The 27,900-nt window shown below is 39.0% G+C and overlaps 1 protein-coding gene across 2 annotated transcripts in view; it reads right to left on the bottom strand.

Annotated features, from left to right (window-relative positions):
- LOC131067522 (ubiquinol oxidase 4, chloroplastic/chromoplastic) overlaps positions 1–27,900 on the bottom strand; it is a 154,385-nt gene that overhangs the window by 118,526 nt on the left and 7,959 nt on the right. For both annotated transcript variants that reach the window (XM_058002554.2, XM_058002555.2), the window contains exon 2: positions 9,859–9,997. In XM_058002554.2, the coding sequence (XP_057858537.1) occupies positions 9,859–9,997 (139 nt within the window). The remainder of the gene's footprint in view (positions 1–9,858; positions 9,998–27,900) is intronic.

Raw genomic sequence — 27,900 nt, 5'->3', positions numbered from 1 at the left:
TTTTCTTCACGATTGCAACCTTGAATTTTGTTTCCTTGGTATTGACTACACACATCCATGACGTATATTTATTTGTCTTTGACTTTATGAATCGTACCTCCTTGTAATTTGATGAAACTTCATCTTGATGGCACATTGTTTTCAGTAATACGTCTCCATGATTCTAATCGCATATTTTCTCTTAATGATACAATGCATATTATATTTTTCATAATATCGAATTGCTGCTTCTCTGCACTGGTGAAGCTCTCGGATAAATGGTAGACTATACTCAACATATCATTAACATCCATGTTGCCACAAACAAATCAGATATTTTTAAACTGCTTTGACAAACCTCCATGTTTTGATTTCAAACTACTACAAAGCACTGAATGAAGCATTTTACCTGGCCTTCCGGGAATTATTACAGATCAATATATTTGCCAATACAGATCACTCCACATGCTTAAGAAGATCGCTGTCAAACCATCATGAAGACGACTATCATAGAACTGTATAATCAGACTATAAAAGAGATCAGTCTGCTATATCTGATCACTACATACTCTTGATCAATTACTGATCATAAAGACATAAAGATTACTATTATAAGACTGAATATCTGATTGGACTTTGCTGTACCATTCACTGATAATAATTGGGGACTGTAATACATATATATGTATGATCAAACTGAAACTATATTAACTGTAAAGCATTAACCATGTAGAGCATATTAATCTTCATCAATCTCCATACTATGTTCATCAACTTCCATGATTCTCCAAATTCCTTTGACATCAATGATCATATCCCCATCGGCAAATCTGGGACTATGTGTAACAGGTTCGAGGCAAACTCGAACCCAAGACATCCCATGAGGCAGGGTCACAGCAAACCGCTGCGTTGTGGGGTCATTTTAATTATTTATTATTGATTATTAATTATTTAAAATTAAAATTGATAGATAAATTAAAAAAAATCTACAATTTGACATTCTAAACCTTAGCAACATGATTTGAGTTTTAAAGAAATTCGACCATTTTAGATTTTGACAAATTTGACACACAAATGATCATTTGACGATGAAATTAATGTATCATATTTGTGTTTCAAATTGGGTACACAATAGACACTAAAACAAATTGAGAGATTGTTATGAGGGTAGTGATGCATCTTTTCTAATTAGAGTGCATTCCATGAGATCACAACTCTTTGAGGCATCGTGTCAAATAGTTCACATGCTTTGTCTATCCTCCAACATTTTGCATAGATTTCAAAAGGGTATTTGCAACATATGAAAAAATTCATCTTCATATTATGCTTTGATGGATGTCGATACCTTGATGCAAATCTCCCATATTAGGACAACCAACAAGAATTTTGGTGAAGGTTGTGGGATTTGTCTTCACATCTACCAATTGAGTTTGCTTGAAAGTTTCTAAAACCTTTTTAGCAAATCCATTATGTGTATATCTTACAATCATTAAAGGATATATATATATAAAATAAAAAGAAATGGGATAAATGTGAAAATATCAATGAGTAATGGAGGGCAACTTCTTCCTCTACATATGTAAATGCTAGGATAGAACTTGTAGGCCAGTCTAAGACTCCTAAAATTAGCAATGGAATAGCTGTTAATCTTATGTTTGTAGGAAAGTCTAAATTTGGTAATGTTTATTTTGTAGATAAAAAACTTTCCTCTCTTGTTCCCTTTCTTCTTCTCTCTTCCTTTCATCTTTTTCTCTTAAGTCTTTTGGATTTTCTTTGTAGGCTAGATAGGATAGGATTATATCTGTTTCTGCCTAAAATTGAGCTTCATAATTATCTTTAACTAGCTACACTTGGAATATCACCAATCCCCTGTTATAACATCTCATTTGCCACTATGTGATTCCTGTAAAGCCAAGTATTAGCAGCAATAAAACCTTCTGAAGATTTATACAAAAAAACTCCCAAGAGAGGAATAAAGTCCCTAATTCTTGAATTCTACTACCATATCATTTTGAAATTAAAAAAGTGGGGGTTGCGAGGGAATGCTTAAATTTTTTAGTTTAGAATTACATAAGTGTATAGTTGATTGCATAGTTTATCTAGTTAAGCTAGGGGCAACTTGATCTTAATGGATACTACCTGTTGATGGTGTTTTTACGTACTATGCAACACAGAATAAAATACTAAGTATTCTATCTCTTGAACAAAATCCTCCCAAATGCTAAGCTGCATGATCAAATGGGATGACTCCAAGGTTCTCGAATGTCAAGTCTTGATGTGCTCTTGGATAGACTCGGTTGTTTGATGTGATATTGCTGGAATCACAAGTTGGAGTTACGTTGAATCTTGAATGCTTGAAATGATGCTATAATGTGGAAGTTTCACTTAACGTAAAAAAGGGAAAAAAAAGGATGAGGGTTAAGAAAGCTAATCTATTCCTAGGAATGTAAGAGCAATGGACAATCTTTGGTGGAACTCAATTAAGCTTTGCTTTGACATACAGTGAACATCTCCACAAGGCTAGTGCGATCTTCTAGGGATAGCTTTATGATTCTCAAATCACCACTACTAGCATAGATACCCTCAAGGTGAAGCATATCAATGAAGGAGTGATAATTGAAGTTAAGCTTGGCTAAGATGGATCTAGTTGACTACACAAGACACTTTACAATTAGCAAGGTGCTAGCAGTATGGATGTACAAATTTCACCATTGATCATGCACAAAGTTCTTCCATTCATCTAAACAACATGAAAATTAAACGAGAAGTAGAGACCATGCAAATTGTTGAATCAACATATGAATTTCACCATATCTTCAATGAAGTTTACATGCTTCTTACAATAAAGTCTTGGCAACAATCTTTGCCTTCTCTTCCTTCTCTACTCTAACTACTTGCTATCTGCTATTTTCTACTCTACTATCTATTAACCTTTACAAATGAAGAAGTGGAGCCTTATATAGTGCGCTCATTACTATTGAGTGGCTCAGATTGATTCACAATCAATGGCCAAGATCGAAAGATAGAAACCCTAATTAGGGTTTATTACAAATTTACAACCATTACAAAGCATTTAATGCTTGACCAGTGATAAAATTACATTTTATGGGACACATGTCGTTCCTTGAATAATTAACCAATAGATAACGATGGTAGGTGCATCGGACTTTGTGCCCACACGTAGTAGTTATCCTCTTTGATGGATGAGCTAGGTGCATTGAACCTGGATGCCTTATCTTAGAATGATGTGATTGGATAAGTGATGACTAGGTGCCACCTTAGCTAGCTTGATCTTTTTAACTCATCGCGAGTTATGGATGAATGAGGCATATCTCTTCTTGATCATTTCACCCTTCATCTCTTGTTTGGGAATTCCGCCTTAGTGCTCCATTTGATGTAGACCTTGTGATGCTTATGCTTGATCCTTCCTTCTTGTCTTGAATGCATTGATCTTACTCCTTGTGTGATCTTGTGAAATCCTTTCCTTCAAGCAGCTTCCTTGTATGAGCCTGAGACTTCAAGTGTTGCATTTGAAGTGTGCTAGCATATCATCATGTTGATCATGTTCTTTGCATCCACTGCCATCCTCATGTTGATTGTGAAGTCTTTTGTGTTACTTTGCAGTTGTGATGACCTTCACCACGTTGCACTCCTTTATGTGGTTGCATCCCGATTGTGAAGTTTGACCTACTCCTTGCATCGTAGTGCTTTGTGCTTGGCAATCCCATCAGCTGCCTTGTATGAGCTTGAGACTTGAAGTGCAATGTCTCCCTTGGGCCCTTGTCTTTTCTCATGTGGTGAAATCTTGAGGTTGTATGTGAGCTTATAAGCCTTCATCTTGGAGCTGATCTTCATCAGTTGCTTTGCATGTTCATCCTACTTGCATCAAACCTGGAAACAAACATAACTTGAATCAAAACATTGCAAAAAGTACTTAATCAAGCTTCCTACTACCTTCTCTAAATCTGGAAATGAATTTTCTGATCATGGAAACATCTGATTTTAAGTCTGATTTTGTGTCTCAGGCCTAATTTGCATTGGTTTCAGGTAGCAAAGGAAGTGCTAATCCTTAGTTCGCACATTTCCATTGCCAAAAGAAGTCTTCAAATCCTTAAGTCGCACATTTCCATTGCCAAAGGAAGGGATCAAATCCTTAAGTCGCACATTTCCATTGCCAAAGGAAGGGATCAAATCCTTAGGTTCCCAGTTGGAGAGGTCAAAGGAAATGATCTAAGTGCTTAAGTCACTAATTTCGAGGGGTCAATGGAAATGATCCAAAATGGCAACTTTGTTGTCTTGATCCATTTGCTCCAAGCTTCTCATGATAATTTGAACTTCAGCCCCTTCTCCTTAGAATGTTGACCTCCAAAACCAACTTGCCTTAGCCAAATTTTAGTACTTCAACTTCTGATTGTGCAAGCAAAAGATGATCAAATGGAATGATCATCAAGAATCGTTCACTTCATAAGCCTTGAGAACTAATTGACCTCACAAATTGGGACATTATAGGAGGCAACCCACAGCTTCACTAAAGGAAACAGGAAGCAAGAAAAGTTTGCAATATTTGCTTGAAGTTGAACATTGACTCTTAGATTGAATAGAGAGTTGTGCCTATGCACATAAGTCCCAAAAGGGCCATGTATGCAAATAAAACAAGATTCAACCTTTCTCATTGAAATCAACCAGCTTAAAGAACATACACCTAACAATTCCAAAATGTGGTTCCTTGTTTGTCTTTAATGAAATGCAGTGCCACGATATCCAAACTCCATAAAATACTTATTAACTTTGCTTGCATCAATTTTTCAGAATAACCTTCTCTCCAATCAAAATATGAGGTAGAGAAATTTTAATTAATTACCAACAATCTTGTAAAATTGAAACTCTGAATAGATGAAGTATTTGCTCCCAAAACTTGCAATCTCCACTAAACCAGAAATCTTTATGCTCAAGCTAAGACTCCAATCGAATCTCATTGGCTCAACTAGGGTGGATCTCTCACCACCGTAGCCAATCTTCTTCAAGAGGGTTTCCATCCTCCAAAATGATGAGATGAACTGTGTTCAATCTCCAAACCCCAAGGGTTTCATCAGAGAGGAATAATAATCTGCATAATGTCAAATGATCCCCTCAAATGCCTTTTTATACATTTTCCTGCCAAACTTCTAGAAAGCACAATTTAAAATTCACTTTTTTATTTTAACTCTATTTTGGCTCCAAAAGGACCAATTTTATTAAAATAATGACAATTCGATGCGCAAGGATGCATCCATGATTTAAACTTTTTGCACGAGTTCCAACGAGCCATAACACCAAGGTGCATTTTAAATATTTTAATCAAATTTAAAAAACATTAGTAAGTTTAATTAAAATAAGCCATTAATGCACTAAATTTGTGGAAACTATCGAAACCCATTGGAATCCAAAAATGATCACAGAATGTAATCCCAATTATGAATAACGATAAACGAAGCCAACCTAGTGACTTACTATATAATTATAAATAGACGCTCTCTCTGAGATTCTTGGAGAGCACACCAGATGTCATTCAAAAAGTGGCATATGAATCCTTTAGACCATCTGAGCTCACTAGAAACATCAAATAACCCCTCTGGCAAGACAGACACCCATCGAGAAGGTTAGAACCAACTGCACTACAAGAGAACACTAAAATGGGGACATTATATCCTTCAGATGGAGCCATTCACTAAAAGGTTTCCATATTTATTGGCCTTTAAAGAATTGTCGTTACATTTGTTCAAAATTGAAACCATCATCTATTTGCTTGATTTCATCAAGATCAACAACTCAAAACTAGAACAACTACAAAAATGAATTCTTCTTATTTGCATAGATAATGTGAGCAACATAATAATGAAAATTGCCTCAAGAAAAGCTATAAAATCATCACAATTATCACCATTTGAATTGTGCTCTTTCCCTTCTCCGAAATTGTTTGCCATACCACTTATGAGCATTCAAATGAATTTCATAGTGACTGAATTATATAAAAAACATCAGCATAGATGAGGAAATTCTGACTTCTTGTCCTCTGAGCAACCATCTTCTTATTACTACTAACCTCTATCCCTATCAATCGATGTGCTCTTCCATAATATTAAATAGGCATAACCATGCTTAAGCTTTGTCATTCTAATATTCATGATAACTCCTTCATAGAGAGGATGATACTCAACACAACTCCTTGATTGACAATAGTAATGATGTTTCCTACTTCTTGGCAAACTTAAACACATAAGTTTAAACACCATGAAAGTTGTTGCAACACAGAACAAGCTCCATCGTGAAAACATACCTTAACTAGATTAAAAATATTGCATACCTTGATCTCATTCCATGAATCATCTAGCAGTTGTGTCTTCACCAAGTTAGCAATGAGGAAGCCTCCATGTATCATCACATTTGATATGAAAACTTCATCTTCAACCTCACTTATGCATTCTTTATTAGATGGTCTACATGGAGGATTACCAACAAGAACCTTGTCGCACTTGACCACAAGGCTTTGCTCTTCCTCATTATATGATTCCTTGTCCTTAAAAGGAAAAACCTCTTGTGAATAAATAAACTGATCATGGTGGGAAGCCCTCTCCATCTGCTTGGCAATAACAGTTTTGATGGTTCTTTAACCATATCACAAGGCACTATCTCATGTTTGAAAATTTCGCCTGGATTGTCAAAAGTTGTGTTAATAGAACCAAAATGTCCCATCATTCATCATAAAAAGTGGATTGTCAAAATATAATTCTGCATCCATTTCAGAGAGTCGATTAGAAAAAGATTGGTAATTAATCATGTTTTCCTCTTGAGTTCATTCCAGTTGTCAGCATTCTTCCTTGCAATGGAAAAACTCTTCTTCTATTGGCTGGAAGAAGATGTCTTGGAATAGAGTTTGATCTTTGGCACCGAACACTAACCCTAGCTTTCCTAAGAACATTTTCTTCTTCTCCTTGGGAACTTTTGTCTTCTCCTCTTTCTTTATTGACCTTATGTAGCTTATAAGGCCTCTTTTATTAGTATACCTTGCTTCAATTATTTTTTATAAATCATCAAAGAAAACTTTGTCTTTGAATTTATTAGGCAATTCTTTATACTAGTCAACAATTTTGGTGGCCTCTCATTCATAGTTCATTTTTTCCTTCTATATTCTTATCAATATCTCTTGGATAGGATCTACGTCTTCTTCCTTGGGTAAGAATTTAGGTTTCCAATTCATGTTCTCTCTTCTGCAAGCTAGCAAGATCAACAACTCTAATACCACTATGATGACCCTACCCCAAATTTCTCAACTTGCAACTAAGTTGGTTTTAGCTCATCAACATTTTATCATACACTTGGCTAATCATCAAAACCATTCAATATTTCTGAGATTTATGATTGAAAACATTTACACATTCTTTGAAATTATGGGAATACTTCACAAACAAGTGATCATATAATTCAAATATATGAGCACTTTATCAAACAATTGTTAAGAACTCTACAATGATTCTCATATTTATAACTTGTCATTATATTTTCCAATCAGCTGAGTGCATAAACATTTCACAAGCAAATTAGAGATATAACAAAGAATACTAAGGAAGATTGGCAACAACTGGAAATATTGGGATCAAATTGTTCTATAACAATCTCTACTCACTATTAATTGACTTTTGTCATATACAGCCAACTTAAACTCTGTAACAAACATTTGTTGGGCCGATAATACCCATAGAAGGGTAATGGCACATTTTGAAATAGGTATGACTCTGTTTACAAATGCAGAAAACCATTATATACCTTTATCTACTTCCCATGTCCTTACTACCGAGCACAACAATAATATAAGAGTGGCAACTCTAAAATCCTGACTTCTTTGGCAATGGCAAACCCATTTGTAACATTCAATAATCCCCAAAGGTGCAGCGGCAAAATGTAAGATGTTTAACTCCATAAAACTCCACATTGGGAATGTATTATGTTGACCCCTGATTTCCCAAGCCTCATACTTAGCACAGCTGGAGGTATCAATGGGACCCACGACACTCTCAAATGCTAGGCGGAAACATTCATTGTTTCCTTTTTGTCACCATTTTCCTTGTAGGAAACCCTACACGATTGCAGACAATTTCCCATGCCTCAGTCAGCTTAAATCACCACATCTTTAGCTGCACTTCCATAGGAACGACCTCTTATAAGCGACAGCTTCCATTTATTTCCCAGGGCAACATTCAAACTGCATATTCAAGCATCTCATTTCTTTTTTTTTTTTTTAAAACTGTGCGACTTATATTTTTGGTAAAAATTGTGATTTCACAAAGGTAGCAATCATTCCATACATAGCCCTTATAGTATTCTGCTCCGTAAACACCCGAGCAACATTTATATCGATCAAAACATCTACTACCTTCTCTCCACGTGGCCTGGTTTCTTCAAGAATATGGTGGCTCTAATATGGAATCGCAGGCAATCTAACCAACTCCTAAATTTAAATATGAATAAGTTGGTGAATCTTGAAGCCTCTTAGCCACGAGATCTTGCCCATAAAATATTCACACCAATACTTCCATACCAGGTGTGCCTGTCTTCATTTGAAAATTTAATTAAACCCATAAACATATGTTTTTCAAAAAATTCTCACCTGAAATACCAAGCAAACCCAAAAATTGAAATTATCAAACTAGGTACATTTAGCACTGAAGGTGATCCCTAAATGGAATCACTCACAATGAAACAAGCATTTTCGTCCTCCTACAATGCAATGACAATCCCTAGATGAGATCACAACACCATGTGGCTGAAAAGGGGAAGAAATTTCGCTCTTTTGAATAATAAATTTTCAAACTAATGTATCCCTCTAAATGACCAGCTTCTCCTTTTATAACATTACTCAATGGCTCTTTGTCTTCTTCTTCCATTAACAAAAGAGCCCTTATAAGCTACATAAGGTCAATAAAGTTCAAGGAGAAGACAAAAGTTCAAAGAGAAGAAGAAAATGCTCTTAGGAAAGATAGGGTTAGTCTTCTTGCCTTTTAGACGCCTTTTTGAACTTGATAATAAAATGACACCTTGAGAAGCTTAATTAATTTAATTATAAAATATTAGTTGCACTTTATAAAATAAAGTTATTTTGAGCAACTGAATATTAAATTATTAAATTATTTTGATTGCTCAATTAGGGTGCATAACATAATTGGTCAGTGAGAAGGTGTGATACCCAACTATGATGATGGTTCAAACAGGCATGCTGACCTAGATAAAGAAAATGTAATGAACATTCAGTGGTAGACATAGGTGAGTCTTCCTAATCGTTTAATCTAAGTTCATAGGCTCTATTTCACTCTATTTCCTCTTCGTATCTTTTGAATTCTGCATGTTTCATTAATCCATTTAGCAAATTTTCCCATTCTTTTCATTTTCAGACAAAGTGCTAAACCCTCTACATTACTCTTCTAGCACAGCAATGAAAACTGACTCTGCAGTTGACAAAGCTCCCTCTACTTCGAAAATAATGAAATACCCGTCATAGAGAATAAAGGAGAATTTAACTCATCATTTGGCTTGATGAGGACATGCACATCTAAGCATAGAACATATAGATGAGAATTATTTTTAATACATATCCTGACATTAATAGTTCTTTCAAATTATTGCTATAAATCAATTTTGAAATACATTTTAGATTATAGTAATTTTTCATGAGCTAATCAAACTCAAAATTATATAAATTTTATTTCCTTCACATCTAACAATACAATACTAAGAGATGATTATTGAACTGTTCGACACCATTCTACAAGTACAGGAAACAATCAAAGATGACAAGTCTCCATAATCAAAAAAGAGCATTAAAAGCATTTAGTCAAAAGTACATACTGTCAAAGCTATATTGAATGTTTGCTCAAATTTAATGACTGCTGTTTCAAGTGCTCCAGATGGATTACCAACATCGTTGCTCTGATATTCCTTCTCATCTCTTTTTTGCATTAATGTAGCTTTGATGGGCATTGACATCCTGCCAAATGGATAATAACAAGTAAAGAGATATTAGACTAATAACTACATGGCTATATCTCCTTTTTGCATTAATGTAGATTTGATAGGCCTAGACATCCTACCAAAAAGGATAACAGAGAAATTAGTTAAAATAACTAGATGATGATAGAGAATTATAACTCTAGTATGCTATTTTACTCTGCATATATATTATACTCTTTGCCCTAATGGATTGCTATTTATAAAATAAGTTTCAGATGAAGATTATTAACATAAGATGAAGGCCAAAATAGTATACATTCTATTATCACACAATAAATCCGCCTACATTGCATAGGGAGCCATAACTGTGAAAAGTTGTGATTTATTTAGTGTTATTTCCTAATATTCCCAGGGGCAAAAGATGGTGATGATGTCACATGAATGTTGTGTATCATAAAGATTATAATAATTATAACTCTAGATGCTGTTTTACTCAAAATTCATTTCATAGTATCATACCTTGCCCTAATAGATTACCATAATTATAAAATTTCATTTTAGATGATGTGGCTATTGATGTGAGATAAAGTCAAATGCATTATGCAGGCAGTAATCACACAACATATCTGCCTATATTGCCTTGGGAACCATAACAATGAAAACGAATACTTTATTGCAATTTATATAATGTTGTGCAATATTACTAAGGATGAAAGATGGTGGTGATGACATATGAATGTTGTGCATCATAAAGGTTATAATCATAACATTTTTTTGAGTGATCGAGGTGCCCTTGGGTTCCCATAAGGAGCTTGGTATCTAAAGAGGTTCTCTGTATAGTTTTTGGCTTTTCATCTTTGTTCTTTATTTCTAAGTATTATATGAAAATGCTGAGTAAAATTGCATTCTCTATGTTTGTTTAGCATTTTGAGATTTGATGTCAACTTTATGAAGTGGAACTAGGAATTTGCTGAATTTTTTCTCAAGGTGGAGTTTTCCTTAGGATGGTGAGTTTCTTAGCTAACATATCAGATAGTGCTGCAAGGAGATTAATAACCATTAATATGATTCTTCATCCGTCTTGCCTCATCTAGAGTATGCTCTCTAGAATTTAGTTTCCCATTGTGGATTTCTTTTCAAAGTATTCTGAGAGGATTGTTGTGGAGCCTCCAGTCTTTTTATTTCTTCTTTTGATTGATTTATTTGTGTTCTTGTTTCCCGGTTTGTCTCTGGTGTATGTTGTGTGTGTGTAGTGTAGATTCTTGCTAGGTGACCATGTTCATGGTATAACAAATACATAAGTCAGATATTCTCGCAATCCAAGGGCTGATCCCATTCAATTGCCACCATATCCAGAATTAACCCATCTTGTAGAGATTTGTCTAGGTAAATATTAATGCATGTTTGGGTATAGTTGATTACACCCAGTTTTTTTGCCAATTACAAGGCTGTGATGTATACTTTAAAGGGTGATCCTACTTTTTGCAGGAAAGAAGCATGCAAATACTCATTTGAGAGAAGAGAGAGACAGACCAACACTAGACAACACTTTGGAAGGTCCTCTATAGGGTTAAGCATAAGTGCCCAGCAGTTAATAATGAGACCTGACTTGGTTATGAACCAGGGGTCTCCATTGAAAGGTGCCTCCCTTTTTTGCTTTTAGCTTGAAACAACTATGAAATATTACTTTAGCATCACACAGATGTCCACTGAACTAGCATGATTCCAATTATTTTTCACCCAAGCTCTAAGCATTCTTGGTCCAGGGAAGGCTCCCATGAATCCGCATTGAGAACCTTATTTTTCAATATCCAAAGTTTGTGTTCCATTTCACTACAAAAAACAAGACTTTAAGAGGTGCCTGCATTTTGAAATTGCACCCATTCTCGTCCTTTTCTTGGAAATATGGGGCTAGAGATGGTTTGATGAGCAGGATATGGATGAACTCCTTGCTTTGGTGTCTATGGTTATTGGATAGGGCCAATTCAAAGTTTTGGATGAAGGTGAGAAGGCAGGTGGCTGTGAAGGAGGTGAAGAGGCCAAAGCCCCATCTAGATCGAGGATGAGACTGAATTAGTCCTCAATGGATAAGGAGAGCTGAGAAAGGGTTGGAAGAAGTTCAGAAGTATGGTTTGCTTGACTGTTCGCTACCATGGAGGCTCTTAAATATGTAATGAAACAGCACCACATTGGTATGTTTTGTGTCGATCAATCCTATAAAAGATCTTATGTCTTAAGAGACAACGGAAGGTGGTCTCAACACCAACCAATAAGTGGGAAGGATAATGAAAACGGTTTCAACTATGTCAAGTCCCTCATTCTAGTGATTATTTTCAGAGATGGATAGGATTTGGCATTGTTTACACCATAGATGACACACTCGCAGAGTACTCGGCGAAAACTCGCCGAGTTTTTGAGCTCTGCGAGTTTTTCTGACTTTAACTCACAGAAAAAACTCACCGAATTTTTGCAAAAAACTCGCCGAGTAATCGCCCAGTTTTTTGCAAAAACTCGGCGAGTTTCTTTAAAAACTCAGCTAGACTAAAAAAAGATGCCCAAACATGTCAAAAAATTATCAATTTTTGTTTTTTCAGGTCAATTTCATTCTCTTCAACAAAATATACACATGAAATATAAGATTTAAGTATAAGTGGCATTTCAATATGTCTTTTTCCTTTCTTATACTTTATGACACCCGACGCCTTTATAAAATAATAAAAGTATTTTTGGCTGCCCCTTGACCCCGCAAGGGGTGATGCCCCTTGACCCCAACTTGGGGGCGCTGCCCCCAAACCCCCGTCGAAAAATATAGGGGGAAACTGCACTGATGGAAGTAGGGAAAATTTAACCTCTGAGTCTAATTATGCTCCAAGTCCATATAACAACATAATTAGCATTGAAGAAATCTTGGTATTATACATTTTAGAGTTGAAAGTTTGAAACTATGAGTATGAATGATGAAATTTCAAATATTGTGTGTTTGTAGATCTCCACCAAGATCTAGACCTATCTCTCTACCCCTCTTTTTCTCACCCTCAGACCTTGGCGAGGGGTGCTACTTTCAACCTAATTTTAATTTGCAGATGCTTGGTGGCAAAGTTGGGGTGGAAATACCCCAAATCTCAAAAAAATTGCCCTCAGAATCTTATGTCAACCTTGTAGTTCATCCAGTTGTGAGCACAATTAGAGCTTGTTTGAAGCCATCGACACAAAGAAGAGGAGCAAGCTAGCTCAAAAATACCTCAATGACCTTGTCTTTGTGCAATATAATCTTTGATTGCACGCAAGGAAGGTAGAGGAAGTAGCAGGTGGTCCACTTGACTTCGATGATATAGATCCTTACAGTGATTGGACATCACAGGAGCAGCCTCCGTTGTTTTCTGAGGATGACAACACTGATTTGGAGAGGCAAGCTATGGAGGAGGAGGGGGGTGGATTTGGTTTCACACTGGATGACATTGAGGAGGAAGAGGATGAGGATGAGGAGTCATTGTCAATGCCACAAGCAGGTGGAGACATAGCTTCATCCAGGATGGAGGATGATTCAGCCATACCGAGCGAGGAGGCAAAGTCACGCCCACTACAGACTTCTAGGATTAGACCCTCTAGTTTTACCTAGAGCTGGGAAGAGGAAGTTGTAATTGTAATTTGTAATGATGTATTTACTTTTGGTTTTACAAAAACTATTTACTATTTTGCTTCCAGCCATCAGCATTCCTCATGAGGATGCAATTTTGTAGACACTTTGCATTTAAATATATCTAGAACCAGCTTGTTTCTTTTGTGTTATCATTTATTGACTCATTGGATGCATCTTCTCATTAAATTTTGCAAAAAAATGCATTTTTTACTAAGTTTAAGCGTGTTTTTAAGTTGCCGAGTTTTTCGCCGAGTTTTTCCGAGTTTTTCCCGAGTTTTCACCGATTTTTTTTCCTAGGGGCTTGGCGAGTTCAACTATGGTTTACGCAACTCCTCGATTGGCTAAAAGAAAGGGATCAGCATTAACTTTCATCAAATCCACAGCAAATATTTCTTAAAGGTGTTTGGCTAATCACCTAGGGTTTGGATACCAACATCATCAAACCTACTTCTGTTAATAGTCCTCTGGGCTTCTAAGGTTTGATGTCATTTCAGTGATATTTCAGTCAAAATATCAATGCCACAACAATCATGTTGACACTTTTGGAGAAATAAACTGATCGATCAAAGGATAAAATAAAAACTTTCATATGCTCCAATGTTTCAGAGCACTCAAGGTTGCAGATTTGAACAAGACTTCAGTGAAAAGACCAATGGAATTAAGAGTTATCAGATCAAAGCATGAAGGTAAATTCTTAGAGTTTGTAGTTCATTAAGGGATTGTCATGTTCAAAATAGAGCATTTCAAGAGATTTTGATATCTCAAATAGCTCACACTTTTTTAGCCATCACTACTTTTGACAAGATAAGCATTTTCTATAAGTTTACTTTTAGAGACTATTTAATAATTTATAGACCAACTATTTTTTGACAACCTTCTAGAAGATTTATTGTTAGTTTGTAGTTATTCTTAACAAAAGCCTTGCTAAAGATTGCTTTAGTTAGGGTTTAGTATCAGTGGACATGATTTAGTAATAAGCTTGTTTGGCATTGAAGCACCCAACTTGAGTATTGGGAAATTGGAATTTGTAAGGTATTTTCCTTTGTTTGAAAAGGTTTCCATTGTTGTTTGGAGGCTTTCAGGGTCTGCACTACCATTTCATGACCTTTGGAGAAGTTATTGAAGATTGGCGTCCAAACTACAAGTGTCAGTTAGCTGATTTCAATACCAGTACAATCTATTTCATTGCTGCATTTTTTGGGTATGTTTGAAATAGATATGTAATGTTATATAATGACATGGATGCCCTTACATTTGAGGAAATTTGTATTTTCAAAATAAAATCTAGAATTTTCAGCTTCATATATTTCTAAGTTTGGTCAATTTTCCGAGTTGTTTTCAATTGCTGCAATGTATTATTGTTGTGAAAACTACTTTTGCATCCCCGTTTATTTCTCTAAACACTCAAATTGAAAACAATACATTGCAAGAAAATTGTTTGACAAAATTATAGCAAGTGGAAAAGGCAAAAAAAATTATCGCAAAAAGGGCTGCATATTACAATTATGCCTTCTAGAGCATAAGAATGTGAACCTACTTAATGGCACTTGGATTTGATATTTGGCAATCAGTGGTAAGCATATATAAGGCTCCATCATCTCCATCAACGGACTCGTTCGGAAAAAGGGCAAGTGAAAATAATGCCAAAGCCATGAATGCAATTCTATGTGTACTATCTGAATGGAATTTGTCAAAGTTATGCATCTCACGTCGGCAAAAGATATATGAGACAAATTACAAAAGACGTATGAAGGGGATGACAAGGTTAAGAAGGCCAAACTTCAAGCCCATAGGAGACAATTTGAGAGTCTAAAGATGAAGGGTGAAGAAAATATTGCCAACTATCTACTTTGCAAAGATGAGATAGTTCATACAATAAAGGGTCTTGATGAAAAATTCGAAGAATCAATGGAATCTTAATGTCTCTACCCTTAAGATTCAATGTTAAAGTTTCTACCATAGACGAAATAAAGGATTTGGATAAGCTAACTATGGACGAGCTACATGGAATCATCACTAGATATGAGATGAGGACCGAAAAGGAGAATACATCCAAAAGTGAGGCAGCCTTCAAAGCCTCCAAAAGAATGAAGAATAAAGAGTCGTAATTGAGTGACAACTCTAGCAATGTTCAAATGCAAAGGAAGATCATTTTACGAAAAAACTTAAGAAAGAATCTAGAGAGTAAAGGGTAAATTGCCTTTCAAATGCTTCAATTGTGGAAAGGTAGGACATCTTGTTGCCAAATGTCCATATGTAAGTCATAAGGATGATGAAGATGATAGCATGGAGAAAGATAGTGAATATTATCAATACAAAATGAGGCGTAAGCATGGTACAAAGGAGAAGAAGAAGAATTTTCACAAAGATAAGAAGAGCCTCTACTCCAAGGAGGAAAGTGGTTCTTTCAAGGAGAGTATCCCCGTCCATTATAAAGAAGAATTTATATTCATGGTAATAGAGTCAAAAGATGATGCCTTAGAAAATAACGAAAAAGAAGAGATGGATTTAGAAGATATGGTAATAGAGTCAAAAGATGATGCCTTAGAAAATAACGAAAAAGAAGAGATGGATTTAGAAGACGACGAGTATGACTCAATGGATGCATAAGTTGATTTGGAAGGAGAACTCATATGTGCCCTAAGTGAAATCAAAAAGCTCAAGAAAAAGAACATGAAACTAAAATTGCAGATCCAACAATTTGAAAGAGAAGATGATGATTCCAAAGAAAAAATTTCACAAGGCCTTGAGGTATTACAAAAACTCATTATTGACTTAAAAGTACAACTTGAAGAAGCAAAAACAATAGAGGAAGAAAAGACAATTCAAGTAAAAGAAAAAGAAGGAAATTGTGAAAAACTTGAGTCTGAAATTGTTTCCTTGAAAAAGAAATTGGAGAAAATAAGTGCTCAATTGAACAAAGAATTGAAGAATGACAAGACTATGGAAATGTTAGATAACATTTTCAATTCCCAAAGGCCAACTTACAATAAGAGTGGTATTGGTTATGTAGGAGGTCAAAGCTCAAAACCACACAAACCTCAAAGAAGGTAAATGGACAAAATCCAAAAGGCCATGCAAATGCTTTCAAAAGTCCTATCAGATATTAAGTTAGCAAGAAGATAAGCACTCCTCCAAAGGATAATAAGGACAAATTAGAAAGTTCTTTCATCCAAGGAAGGGACACATGACCAAGTTCCAAAATTATATTTTATGGTTATCGATATTCACGCAATCACTTGGGTCATAAGGCAAGAGATTGTAGAGCACATGTGAGATATAATTATGATTCGAACAAAAACAAGAATTCACATGGATTTTTAAGATGAAACTATAATCCGTGTGCTCCTTTCGTAGATTGTAATGTAGTATGTTATAAAGGCAACAATTATGGACATATAGCCCGCTTTTTCTAGAAATGATTTTATGGAATCACCTAGATAGAGAAACAAAGAAATTACCTTGGCTAAAATAAAAACTACCAGAAGTTTGGAGAAGGAAGCAAGGACAAGATAAACAAGAGAAAGAGATGTTTGTGCAAACTGCACTTCATGCACAAAATTGAGAAGCATGAATTAAGAGGGAGCTAATGATTCTATTATCTTTCATCTCTGTGGGGACAACAATTAAAATATATATCAGCTGATGCATGAGGGCAATGAGCACCCAATATCATTAATTTCAAGAAAGAGGAAGAGCTAGTGGAAAAAGAAAAAAGACACCGTTGATGTCAAAAGAAAGTATTACAGAAAAGGGGAGTTTTTTCTTTGTAAAAGTATTGGACGTCCCTTTGCCATTGATGTCAAAGGGGGAGAGTTAGAGAATAGGAGAACAACAAAGACAGGAGGAGCATTATACCATATTTACAGATTATCTTTATGCGAGGTTGACATCAATGACAAAAGAGGAGATTGTTAGACATATTTCCATTAAAGTCAAAGGTGAGAATAATATTGTCATTGATGTCAAAGGTCAAACCAAGGCAATGGAGTTCAACGCAAAAATCAGATCAGATTTGGTGCTCAGATTGGAAGTATTAATTTAAAATTGAATAATTAAATTTTTATGGATCCCTAGAGACGACCCATGTCTAATGCCCCAATTAATTTGCAAATAAATATTATCATTTTGTGGAGCCCATCCCATCAAGAAAGCAAATAATCATCATTTTGTGTCCAACACATGCCTTGTTTACCACCGCCTCTATTAAGGATTTAAAATAATTAAAAATCTGTTTTAAATTAGGGCCAATCGCTCTTGGAGAAAGTCGACTCTCTTTAAGGAGTCATCCCTCTTGAGTGAAGAGGCAGATTGGTACAGTATAAATAGAGGTTTGAATGAAAGTTAGAAGGCAGATTTCAATGAAATATCCTTCCCATGCAAGTAGATTTATGAAGTATAGTCATGCAGATTTATGAAGCATATTTAAACTGAATGAAGGAGCGTCTTACAGCAGACTTATGAAATATATGTAAGGCAGATTTTGTGAACAAAAGATAGAAGATCATTCAAAGTATAATTATGGAGCAGAAAATTGTTGTGACGAGAAAACAAGACAATCATATATACACTAGCAGAATTTGGAAATAAATGTGTTATGTGAAGATCCATCATACAAATACAAGAAAATTGATGAGGCAAGAAGCGTGATTCTTCAAGATAAATTTTGTGAAGGAGTTTATATCCTAGGTTGAAGACTTTCCAAGTACTTGTTATCACAAAAGCTTGCACCCTCGCTAAGCTATCAACTCAACAACCTTGTGAAACATGGAAACAACCCCGAAGTGTGGGACCTTGCGCAAGGGGTTGAATCTCCGGAGAAGGCCGGCTTCCTTCTTCAAAAAGGTGCAGGTGTTGAAACAACTCAACACTCTAAAACTAATTCCTAAGCCTACCTAAACAACTTGCAGAGGTAAAGGGAAGAGAGAATGCTGGAAATAGGAGGAGGTGATGCACCAAGAAGAGATTGTTCCTCTCCCCACCCGAAATGGCACAAGGAATCAATTGAAATGCCTAAGGAATGCACAAACTTTAATTGCATGAGTGACCCAAACACATGTGGAGGTTAGGATTTTCTAAGTGTCAAGAGAGGAGAAGGATTCCCACAAGTCACACTCAGAAAACAAGTTAATACAGCATACATGTGAAAGAAAACCACTAACATACACTTATAACGGAGGTAAGAACACATACACAGCATGCATAAGTCAAAGTAAGGCAAGAATGGTAGTTTCAATTCATTCAAAGGCCAAAGGCCAAGCTTACAGTTGCAGAAATGCAAAAGATTACAAGTCTTCAAGAGAAGAGAAGAGCATAAGATAGCTCAAGGCAGCAGGGAGAGAACCCTTTACAATGAGGCTTAACAGCCTTATATAAAAAAAATGGGTTACAATGGTGATCATGACCCCTGCATGTCAATCTGGAAGTGCAGGGAAGTGCATGCACTTGGCTTGTACATGCAAGCAACCTAGCCATACCACCAAAGGCAATCCTGAGAAGGTGGATTGACTGACCTTCCAAAGTCAAACATGACATAAGTCACCAAGCATGGCCCCGTACCTCCCTTGATGGAAATCCTGCCAAAACAATTAATGCACTCTTGTGGCTCCATAAAAGAAAGCGCACAAGTCACCAAAACTGTCGGAGCATTAAAAGCCTTGAGTGTCGATCACGCCATCCGGAAGTGTCGCCAGTCGGAAGGAAGCCCGCAAACTTCGGAAGCTCGGACTCCCAAAGTGAGGAAGACAAGGGAAGAACTTTGGAACCTCGGGGTTCCGGAGTTCCAGGATAGAGAGAAAAAGAGAAGAAAAAGACCTTCGGAACCTCGGGGTTCCAGAGTTCCGGAGGAACTAGAGAGAGAAGGCAAAAGGGGAAGGAACTTCGGAACCTCGGAGTTCCAGAGTTTCAGGGAGAAGAAGGAAGAAGAGGGAGGAGGGAACCTCAGAACCTCGAGGTTCTGGGGAACTGTGCAAAGGAACTCGGAACCTCAGGGTTTCGGAGTTCCGAAAAGGGAAAGGGCTAAAGAGAGAAGGGGAACTTTGGAACCTGGGGGTTCCGGAGTTCCGAGGAAAGGAGAAACTTAAGAGAAGAGGCGAAGGAAAGGAAGGCTGGGAACTTCGGAACCTCGAGGTTCCAGAGTTCCAGAGAGAAGGGATTAAAGGGACAAGGAACTTCGGAACCTCGGGGTTCCGGAGTTCCGGGAAAAGGAGAGAAAGGCTAAGGAGAGGAGGGGCTAAGCTAGGGAAGGAACTTCGGACCCTCGGGGTTCCGAAATTCCGGAGAAACTGGAGAAAAGATGAGGGAAGGAAGGGAACTTCGGAACCTCGGGGTTCCGGAGTTCCGGAGAAGGAAAGAAAGTGGCTAAGGCAAAGAACTTCAGAACCTCGGGGTTCCGGAGTTCCGGGGAAGAAGACAAGGCCAAGGGAGGAACTTCCTCCAAACAAGGCAACACTTCACACTTCATGATTCTTCTCTCCTTGATCAACTGGGGCCGCGCTGATCCATGGAACATATCTCTGATCGGTTCTCACTAATGGACCAAGGATGTCATAAAATGACAACATTTTTGGCAATTTCTGCGGGATGCTTGCCTGCTAAACATGAAGTCCAGAAGCCTTGAGCATCCATTGGGCATTGAGTCATGAAAAGACCCAAAACATGTGTGTGCCATCACTTGGAGGAAAACTGAAAACTAGAGCACACATCCTCTTAGGGAGGATGCAGCATGTGCACAAGCACTTATGAAAGCAAAACAACCTCTAGTCTAATATATACATAGTCATCAACACCTTCTTTAGAAGCAAGGCTTGAGATGAATCCCATTCACTGGGATTGGAAGGATTTCGCCATCGGTCTTGGAGAGATGAAATGCATTGGCCTCCTTGCAACTAGTGATGACATATGGGCCACTCCAGATAGCATCAAACTTGGAGTGTCACCCAGCTTTGGCTCTGTCTGCATCCCACTTGAGAACTAGATCTCCTTCTTTGAAGACCCTATTAGTCGCCTTTTTGTCAAAAACTTTCTTGACATGTCCTTGATGAGTCTCAAGTGTATGCATAGCCTGACTTCTAACCTCCTCTAGCTCCATCAGCTCTGCTAGCCTTTACTATCATGGCATCATTTTCTATCAATTCCCGCTGATGTGCTAGTTCAAGAGAGGGTAACTCTAGGGAAGTTGGGAGTCTTGCTTCCTTCCCATTTACTAGCATGAAAGGGGAGTTACCAATTGCCCTCTTGGGTGTGATCCTGTCAGCCCATAAGGCTGTCTTCAACTTAGTATGCCATGCCCTCTGAATGTCTTCAATTGTCCTTTTAATTATCCTGGTGAGGTTCTTGTTGGAAGATTCAGCTAAGTCGTTACCCTGAGGGTAATAGTTGGATGATGTCTTCAAGTATACACCATGCTTAACTACCCAAGAACTGATTTGGGTTCCAACAAATGCCCTGGCATCGTCTGATATGATGGTGGAGGGAACACCAAATCTTGTCACAATTCCCTCAAGGAATTCCAACACTGAGGCCTCAGTGGCATCCCTCAATGCAACTGCCTCTATCCACCTAGTAAAGTAATCTGTTGCGGCCAAGATCCACTTATGGCCAGCACTAGAAGGTGGGTTTATCATGCCAATGAAGTCTAAACCCCATTGGGTGAACGGTTGATCTGCCTGGATGGGGTGAAGAGGTAGGGCAGCTAGTCTTTGCTTCCCAGAGAAGAGAGCACATTTCTTGCAATTCTTCACCCATCTATGTGAGTCAGTGAATATGGATGGCCAGTAATAACCAGCCCTCATTATTTTGATAGCCATAGTCCTTGCAGAGAAGTGGCCCCCTAAAGAGCAATCATGAAATTCCTCTAACAGTCTGCTGACTTGGTTTTGCTCGATGCATCTTAGTAAGACTCCATTGGAGTCTTTTCGGAAAAGAGTGCCATTCACTAAGGTATAGGGAATGGACTGCAACCTGAAGTGTCTTCTTTTGGTCCGGTCCAGACCTTGGACGTATCTACCTTCCATTAAGAAGGTGGTCATGTCACTTACCCAACTAAATTGAGTGTTGTTGTCAATTGGTTGATCTTCTTGTAACACAAGGGCGACCTCTGAAGGAGTCTTAGAAGATGAGACAAGCTGTTCACATAGGCCCCTACCTCTTAAAAGCTTGGTGATCTTGATGTTGATGTCATACTCCATGACCGTGGTTATCCACCCAGCCCTCTTCTCACTAATGTCCTTGTTTAGAAGGAAATCCTTGACACTTGCATGCGGAACTAAGAGTTGGATCCTGTTGTTGGACAACATGTGCCTGAACTTTTTTAATGCCCTTACAACAGTGAGGACCTGCTTCTCTACAAAGCTATATTTGAGCTCATATTCCTTTAGCCCCTCACTAAAGAAAGCAATGGGTTGCTCCAAATTGTCATTGTTCAGTTGTGTTAGGACAGTTGAGATGTTGGACTCTCCTCCAAAGATATAGAGGATAAAATCCCTTTCATAATTGGGATTGACAAGGGTAGGGGCCTGAGCAATTGCTTGTTTGATCTCTTCGAAACCGGCCCTTCCCTCCTTGGTCCAACTGAAAGCCAAATTTTTCTTCAACATGGAAGTGAGGGGTTTTACCATGGTGGCAAGGTTGGGAATGAACCTCCTCACAAAGTTGATCCTACCAAGGAAACTTTGCAATCCTTTCTTGTGACTGGGGAGTGGAAGAGAAAGAATAGCCTCCACTCGCTCTGGATCAATGGTCAAACCCTCCTTGGATATGATGTGTCCTAGCAATCTTCCTTGATCAGTAGCAAATACACACTTGCTAGGGTTCAAGGACACACCATACTCCCTGCATTTCATGAACACCTGCTCAAGATGACCAAGATGGTCAGCTGCATGCTTCGAATAAACAGTTATGTCATCAAGGTATACAAGCACAAACTTTGCTAATACACCCTTGAAAGCCATGTCCATTGCTCTTTGGGATGTGGCACCTGCATTGGTTAGCCCAAAGGGCATTTTACAATAAGCATAGGTACCCCACTTAGCAGTAAATGCAGTCTTGTATTAGTCTAATTCTTGGACCAAGATCTGATTGTAGCCTGAATACCCATCCAAGAATGAAAATCTTTCTGAGCCACTGACCTTTTGGAGAATCTGCTCCATAGAGGGAAGGGGATAATGATCCTTGAGGGAGGCTCTATTGAGATCCCTAAAGTCTACACATAGCCTGATTTCCCCATTCTTCTTCCTTACAGGGACAAGGTTGGCCACCCAGGAGGAGTGCTTGATAGGAAAGATGATATTGGCTTCTATGAGCTTGGTCAACTCCTTCCTCATTAGTGGCTCAATCTTGGGGTTTATTGGCCTTTGTTTCTGTCTTACTGGCTTTGCATCCGGGTTTAGCTCTATGGTATGCTGGGCTAAGCTGGGGTCAAAACCCTTCAAGTCTTCATAGGTCCAAGCAACTATGTCATCATTTGGCAAAGCTCAACAAAGGGCTCTTGCTCAATTGAGGAACACACCTTGCCCAAGTTCAAGGACCTCCCCTCAGCAACAACAACTGGCTTGTAATCGCCCCTCTTTGCAGCCAAGTTCATTTTCTTCTTCAACTGATCATCCGAGTTGAAAATGCCTTCCAAGGTAACTAGACCTTTAGGCAACTTGTTAAAGTTGAGCTGTATGATTTGATCTCCATACTGGTCTTGCAACTTAGATTGATTTTTAGCAGAAAACTCTGCTTCATTTTGCAAGAAGTTGAAGATCTATTGATCACTTTCGAACACTTGCCAATTCACTTGATTGTCTGGGACAGCAGGCCTCACAACAAGTCTGATGTGTTGCTCCTTCTCTCTTGCAACATGCGTTAGTATGTCGAACTGAGCACCAACCGCTGCAAGCCTATCAGCATGCTTGTTCTTACCCCTAGGAATGCTCTGGATATTGAAGGCCTCAAATCCTTCAATCAAATCCCAAACCCTGTGTTTGTATGATTTGAGTAGGTTGTTCTTTGCTACACTTTGGGCTCGGATGTGTTTGACAACCAACTCACTATCTCCAAATACTTGCAAAGCTCTGATCTTTCTGCTTTGTGCAAGTTGGAGACCCTGGATCAAGGCTTCATACTCAGCAACATTGTTAGTGCAACCAAATTGAAGCCTAAAGGAGAAGAAATATTTCTCCTGCTCAGGAGAAACAAGCATTACCCCGGCACCTGCACCATTCTTGTTTCTTGAACCATCAACAAACATGTTCCATAACCCCTCTAAGTCTCCTTGTGTCTTGATGAGGTTGGGAATAGGAGTATCCTCTTCATGGATACAATAGGTGCCAAGCCCAGTCTCTTCAGTCTCAGCTAATGGATCAAACTCAAAAGCATTGGCCCATTCATCCAACAAGCAATCAGGAACCTCTTGCAAGAGAATAGCAGGCTCACGGATAGCACACTCCTCCCCCTCTTCATGCAAAGTGCAATTCATGTTTATAGGGCTAGGGGTGTAGGGCTCAATGTGATTTTGGGCAATGGGCTCTGCCCTTATGGTGACCTTGGTACCATACCTTGTTCGAAATAGCATATGGGACCAGTCTGAAGACAGGTACCCACCTATCTTAGATGTGAAGTCTCTAGACAAGCAGATGGCAAAGAAGGCAGGAATGATATGTCTTGCAAGACAGTGCAACCAGGGCATGCATGCAAGGTTAACTTCAAATTTTTTACCACCCCTACTGTCTTAATAGAAGTGCCATCTAACTGGACCACCCCTTTGGTCACAGGTTCGTATTCTATGCCAAGAAGGTCAGCTACCTTCTTAGGCATGACTGAGCTACTAGCTCCTGAATCTATCATGCATTTGTGAACCAAGTTGTCTCCTATGATTAAGGAGAGATAGAAAGGGGGAGGCTTGCTGATCTTGCTTGAACCTTCCTCCTCCTTGGGTTGCACCAAGCTAGCGGAGACTATCCTTTCTCTGACTGCTGCCTCATCACCTGACTGATTGACCTCCTTTAGTGCCTCTTTAACCAAATCCTTTGAGATGGGATTGAAAGGGCCTCCCACATAGTGACATTGAGGTTGGCCTTCTTCATCTAATCAACTATGTTGAAAGGGACACCAGCTGATTTTAGAGGACCCTTTGAGGTTACAAGATCTGCCTTTGCTCTTTGGACGACTTGGGCCTCCTCCTGCCTCTTGTTCCCTTGCATGGTACTTTGGCTTGTCTCATGGACGATTACCTTGGGTGTTGGAGCTTGGGCTGATGTTGAAGGTGAGGCAGCCTCCATGGCTCTCTTCTTTGACCTTGCATACTGTAGCATGGACTCACCATTTGTTTGGTTCAAACCACAGAATTCTGCCTCCTGCCAATTGACAAAGGTGGAATCCCCTTGTAAGTGAGCCTGAGTGCCAGCACTAGGCTGATTTGGGTCATATTGCTGGCCAGAAGTGGTCAGCTCATCTTGTGCTACTAAAGTTTGGACAAACCCTCCACTTTGGCATATACCTTGGTTGTGTGGCTAATTGCATGGTTGACACCAATCTTGTTCTTAGGCGAGGTTATTTTGCATTGGAACTATCGCCTTTGAGATGCTTGCGATTGTGGGGTTCACACTATTCAAAGGCCTGGCATTGCTCCATTGGTTTTGCCCTTGAAAGGGTGGCCTATTTTCCTGATAATTTTGACCTTGTGCTTGGTAAGGTCTGTTATATTGAGTTTGCTGTCTTTTTAGTGCCACCAACTCATTGCCAAAGTTTTGTAATAGAACCTTGACCTCATGGAACTCATTGGAGGATGTATATGGCGTGGATGATTGTCCTGCGGGAGCCATGGGGATAGGAGCCAAGGTGGGTTGTTGAGTGGGAGCTTCTGGGAAGAGAGGCATTGGAGGCCTTGGAGCTATCTTCCCAGCCTGGATCAAACAATTTTTTGCTCTTATGGCTATGTCGTATGCACCCGGTAGAGAGGCTCCACCCATTGATTGGATCATGACAGCTATATTGTTGTTGAGAGCTCTAAGATAATACAAGAATGCATGATTTGGAGATGGCTTCACTAGAGCAGGAATCCTATTCCATGTCTTATGGAATCTGAAGTTGAAGTCTCCCATGAACTCATGGGGTGCCCTCTTGATCGTAGTTAATTGCTCCACAAGTGATAGGTGATCACTTTTGTCTTCGAAATGGTTGCACAACCTCTCCCCCAATTCATCCCAATTGTGAATGGAACTAGATGGCAACCCTCTATACCACTACAAGGCTTTGCCTTTCAAAGATGTGGCTAAGAGTCTGACAGCAACATCATCCTGAGTGATATTGTGGACGGAGCAGATGTTTGCAATGTCTTGAATGTGCTCGATGGGTGTAGTAGTTGTTTCACCAATGAAGTATGGTATACTCTTCAACGCAGCCACTGGTATGTCATTCCATTGAGTCAAAACAAATGGACTCCCCCCATTGAAGGTAACAAAGACTTGATTTCTTGCCATGTGAAACAATGGTCTATTGATATGAGTGGTGGGACCCCTTGATAGCAATGGTCTTGTAAATGGAGTAGAATGAGACCTGGGAGATGGAGTGTTTACAACCTCGACACCCCTGACTGGTGATAATGAAGATCTGCCTCTCCTCCTTCTAGAGCCTGCAGATGGAAGATCTATGAATTGAAAACTGCCTCTAGAAGAGGCCCTTGTGTGAATTCTGGGCATGAAATCCGCAACCCACCTCGGAAGTTCGGAGGTCCGGAGTTGCGGAGTATGACCACCGCGGCACCTCGGGAGCTCGGACGTCCTGAGTGAGGAAGTTCGGGAGTTCCGAACCTGGGGGTTCCGGGTTTCCAGACCTAAGCACCTCGAAACCTGGGGCTTCCGGGGTTCCAAGGTAAGATGGCCTCACTAATTTCGGAACTTGGGAGTTCCAGAGTGAGGAATAATTGCGTGTAATAGACCGGTCTTGAGCAGAGTTCCCAAGTGCTTGAAGATGACTGCTTCTAAAGGCTAAAACGCTAAGAATTAGCACTAAATCCTTAGCATGTGAATTGAATGAAGTCCCACCAGGCGTGCCAAAAACGGTTATCACAAAAGCTTGCACCCTTGCTAAGCTATCAACTCAGCAACCTTGTGAAACATGGAAACAACCCCGAAGTGTGGGACCTTGCGCAAGGGGTTGAATCTCCGGAGAAGGCCGGCTTCCTTCTTCAAATAGGTGCAGGTGTTGAAACAACTCAACACTCTAAAACTAATTCCTAAGCCTACCTAAACAACTTGCAGAGGTAAAGGGAAGAGAGAATGCTGGAAATAGGAGGAGGTGATGCACCAAGAAGAGATTGTTCCTCTCCCCACCAGAAATGGGACAAGGAATCAATTGAAATGCCCAAGGAATGCACAAACTTTAATTGCATGAGTGACCCAAACGCATGTGGAGGTTAGGATTTTCTAAGTGTCAAGAGAGGAGAAGGATTCCCACAAGTCACACTCAGAAAACAAGTTAACACAGCATACATGTGAAAGAAAACCACTAACATACACTTATAACGGAGGTAAGAACACATACACAGCATGCATAAGTCAAAGTAAGGCAAGAATGGTAGTTTCAATTCATTCAAAGGCCAAAGCCAATCTTACAGCGGCAGAAATGCAAAAGATTACAAGTCTTCAAGAGAAGAGAAGAGCATAAGATAGCTCAAGGCAGCAGGGAGAGAACCCTTTACAATGAGGCTTAACAGCCTTATATAAAAAAAATGGGTTACAATGGTGATCATGACCCCTGCATGCCAGTGTGGAAGTGCAGGGAAGTGCATGCACTTGGCTTGTACATACAAGCAACCTAGCCATACCACCAAAGGCAATCCTGAGAAGGTGGATTGACTGACCTTCCAAAGTCAGACATGACATAAGTCACCAAGCATGGCCCCGTACCTCCCTTGATGGAAATCCTGCCAAAACAATTAATGCACCCTTGTGGCTCCATAAAAGAAAGTGCACAAGTCACCAAAACTGTCGGAGTATTAAAAGCCTTGAGTGTCGATCACGCCATCTGGAAGTGTCGCCAGTCGGAAGGAAGCCCGCAGACTTCGGAAGCTCGGACTCCCGAAGTGAGGAAGACAAGGGAAGAACTTCGAAACCTCGGGATTCCGGAGTTCCGGGATAGAGAGAAGAAGAGAAGAAAAAGAACTTTGGAACCTCGGGGTTCTAAAGTTCCGGGGAGAAGAAGGAAGAAGGGGGAGGAGGGAACCTTGGAACCTCGGGGTTCCGGGAAAGGCAAGGGAAGGGATCCTCGGAACCTCGGGGTTTCGGAGTTCCGAAAAGGGAAAGGGCTAAAGAGAG

Source organism: Cryptomeria japonica, chromosome 10 (genome assembly GCF_030272615.1).
Source record: "Cryptomeria japonica chromosome 10, Sugi_1.0, whole genome shotgun sequence".
NCBI lineage: Eukaryota > Viridiplantae > Streptophyta > Pinopsida > Cupressales > Cupressaceae > Cryptomeria > Cryptomeria japonica.
The sequence above is the reverse complement of the archived record's forward strand: the minus strand, read 5'-3'. Positions and strand labels throughout refer to the sequence as shown.